The sequence below is a fragment of the Raphanus sativus genome, chromosome 8 (genome assembly GCF_000801105.2).
Source record: "Raphanus sativus cultivar WK10039 chromosome 8, ASM80110v3, whole genome shotgun sequence".
Taxonomy (NCBI): domain Eukaryota; kingdom Viridiplantae; phylum Streptophyta; class Magnoliopsida; order Brassicales; family Brassicaceae; genus Raphanus; species Raphanus sativus.
The window spans coordinates 17,436,835-17,440,723 of NC_079518.1; the positions used below are offsets into that span (position 1 = coordinate 17,436,835).

Sequence of the window (3,889 nt, forward strand, 5' to 3'; positions counted from 1 at the left end):
AAACATATTACGTCCATATTTAATATAAGAGACTAATTTGGTCATAGCATATAATAAGGTAAGGTTAAATCCAAATTGTTCTTCTGTTTTATTAATATAGATATTTCATTATATATTATTTTCGTTAGTTCAGAATATTAGTAGATTCCTCCTCACTTTCCTTACGAACAATAACATTATAATATATTATTATCATGTTTGGTCAATTCTGTAGTCTAGGGGTAGTTACATATATATAATATTATATAGATTAAAGTTGTTTTCACATTTGCTGTCAAGAGTAAATCACTTTTCTACGTCTTGACTCTTGAGATATGCATCTAGCAGATATATGAAACTAATAATTTGAGTCGAGAGCCTAGAATTCTAACCAACAACACGTGTTTGAAAGATGAAATGAAACCAGATAATTAGAAAAAAGACTGTTATTAGCTTCAAAAGCAAAAGAAGAAATTTTTTTTTGACTAAAAGCTTTAAAAAAAAAAAGAAATTTCTGAAATTGATTTATTTGTGAAATAGCTAAGAAAAAAAGAAAAGTTAATTTTGCAAAGAAAGGATAGAGAGAGATAGAAAGAGAAAAGAGGAATTATTGTTCTTTTAGTTATCTCATCTGATTTTCCATATGAAATTAAACCAACAATTTTAGCAATTTTGTTATCGTTTTTTTTTTGAGAAAAAATTGATGATCGTTTTAACAAAAAAATTGTTCACTTTGCCACTGCATGACTGAAACATCTTTTACTTGGAAAATGGATTTTGTTAACTCAATTTTCTTAATTTTCTAAATAATATAGATATGGTAACTGTTTTATTTTATCTATGATTAAATGAATATCTTTAAAAATGACATTTGTCTGTACACGATGATGTTCCTGCTGTTAGTCAGTACTCAGTAGTAACAGTGTCCTTTATGGGTCTGTCTCTATGTAACACTCCACGTTAATATGGCAACACTGTTGGCGGTACTAGGTACACAGGTGTCAAAATGGGTAAACCAACCCAACCCAAACCATATCCAAATGAACCCACTCCTTTATGGATAATGGGTAAAACCAATCCATTACCTTAATGGTTTGGATAAATTCACAACTCATTTAAATTAATGGGTTAATGGTTTTAATGAATTGACTCACTATTATATATAATAGTTTTTTTGTAAAAAACATAACATTTTTTAACCCTTTTTGATTGAGAGATCGAGAAAGAGAGATTGAGAGATCGAGAGAGAGAGAGAGAGACAAAGGGAAGGTAAAAAAAAAGAAAAAAATAAAAACGACAAAAATGGGTTGGATTGAGTAAACCATAAACTCATTTTGATCCAAACCAATATTGAATCAACTCACTAAACTCACTAACCCATAAAAACATTTATTCATTAATACCCAAATTAATAACCAATTAGGATTATGGATTGGTTTGGTTTGGGTCAATCCACTGGTTTTTACCCATTTTGACACTTCTAGGTACACTTAACCAATCGATCACCCTTAATTTTAACCTTTTTTCTACATCACCTTAATTTTAACCATTACGTAAAACTTTAACATGATTACCAAAGAAAAAGAAAAAAACCATTACGTAAAACTTAACTGGTAAGAAAATATAGAAAATAAGTAATCATTTTCATTTTCATTTTTATAAGAAAAGATATTTTTATTTGGTCTTGGTTCTACATTTGCCCGCAAACGCTAAACCACGTTGTCTTAGAAGACACATTAACATATCTGCCGACAAAGATATTTAATTAATTAATTAGCTTTTTCAAAAAAAAGAAGAAGATATTTTACTATTGAAACAATTATTTTAAATTCTATCAAATCAAGAATCTCAAAAAAAATTATATAATTGTTCGAAAACATTTGAAATACAAAATAAAACTTATAAGTGGACCTTCTTAGAATACCCTACTATTACGTGTTAAAAACTATAAACAGTTTTTTTTTACCCATTATCAATTCAATGTGTAGAAGCAAGGACGATGCATGCATGACAGCATATTTCCACTCCACACGTAACTACGTGGGAAGCTCACTTGATCACTTGAAACCAAACAGGCCTCACAAATTCCATCCCATCACTCAATGTCTTTGTTAATTTCTCTATATATACAATTTCACCTAAATAAGGACTCTACAACCTTGGTCTTTTAATTGATTAGCACATTTCAATTCACACACACACACACACACTATATTACGAGCAACCTTATACTACTTACTACATGGAAAACAACCATTTTGATCAAAGAGAAGAACGCTTATCCGTTGACCAAGTGTCCTACAGAGGTGTTCGCCGAAGAAAATGGGGGAAATGGGTATCGGAGATCAGAGAGCCCGGTAAGAAAACCAGGATTTGGCTCGGGAGCTACGAAACAGCCGAGATGGCCGCAGCTGCCTACGACGCTGCGGCTCTTCACCTCCGAGGACGTGGGACACATCTCAATTTCCCGGAGCTCGCCGACAGTTTTCCTCGGCCAGAAAGCTCTAGTTCCGAGGCCGTTCAAGCGGCTGCTCAAGAGGCATCATTAATGTTTAAACCGGGTGGGTCTACTGAACCAGATATCGGGTCGGGCCAGGGACTATCTCGGGTCGGATTGTCTCCAGATCAGATTCAGGCGATTACTGAGTTCCCATTGGACTCGCCGAGGATGGGGTGGATGCATGATTTGGAAGTGAATGATTATGAAGAGTTATACAGACGATATTTTGGTCAGTGCGATAGAGCTGAGTTTTTTTGAAAATGCAGCAACTTCAGTCCATATGGGATTTTAATTGATATTTTTTTGGTAAAATATAGTGTTTTAATCTACTTAATTTCTTTAACATTCAAATCTTTTCATAATGTAACCAACAATTTTAGAGTTTCGATATGATATTTTATTTATTTAGTGGAGTATAATAAACTTGGGACCCGAGATGTTTTTCTTGGGTTCATTTTGTAATCATATATGTTTTTTAAATGTGATTGAATTAAACTTTCATTTATAAAATATTCATGGAGTGCAAGCTTGCCGGATGATTCCGTATATATGATAATAATCGTCTTAGAGTTCCTCTGTTTGGCCACAAGTATACAACTCAATGGAAGAGAGTACTTGAGCTTCTTGTTGATTCTACTAAGGAGAAAATCAGTGGACTGGTCGATCCAACTCACCACTAGGCGAGTTAGATGTGGTTCATTCATGTCCAACTCGCCACTGGGCGAGTTAGATGTAGTTCATTCATCTCGTATGATGGCAGGTTGGACGATGCCGGTTTGGTTGTTTCGATGTTCGGGAATCATCTGTTCGAGGAATTTGTCGTGTAATACTTTTAAAAATATGAAGTTTTAGTTTTCCGTATTTTTATTTTCCTTTTAAAATGATTTTTCGGGAACCTTCCGAAATTGATTTCATCGTTACCGATTTTGACCCCAACATTTCTTTAAGAGTAGCGATCTTAGACGTTGATTTCGAGAATACCCCTTTTGATTTCAAGAATACCCCTTTTGATTCCAACAGCTGTCGGATTTGAGAGTAGACTTCATGTGAATTATACCATTTGTAGAAATTTATTTTAATCTACTTGTAAAAAGTCAAACTTGGTCAGTTGCAAAAACTAACCAGTTCCAAAAAAAAATGTAGACTGCATATGAGTTTACTTTTGAAAGTCAAATCTTGGGTAAATTATGGTCAATTGCAAAAACTAACATTTTAAAAATGTAGAATGAATATTGCAATTATAAAAACTAACAGAAATTGTAGACCTATATGACAGTCTACAAACGTGAACTGAAAAGAAAATCTATTATTTTTTAGACAGAATATGGAGTTTACATAGAAAAATCTATTAAAAAAAATGGAGTTGTGTATTATTCATCAAGTTTTTAAAGATTTTTTTTGTTTGACAGT

General features: G+C 32.7%; 1 protein-coding gene across 1 annotated transcript; it reads left to right on the forward strand.

Annotated features, from left to right (window-relative positions):
• The first annotated feature begins 2,149 nt into the window (after window positions 1–2,149).
• Window positions 2,150–2,887, forward strand: LOC108821292 (ethylene-responsive transcription factor ERF022-like). Its single transcript, XM_018594339.2, has one exon. It carries the CDS (start codon window positions 2,222–2,224, stop codon window positions 2,735–2,737), a length of 516 nt encoding a protein of 171 aa, XP_018449841.1. The 5' UTR covers window positions 2,150–2,221; the 3' UTR covers window positions 2,738–2,887.
• Window positions 2,888–3,889: the final 1,002 nt, after the last annotated feature.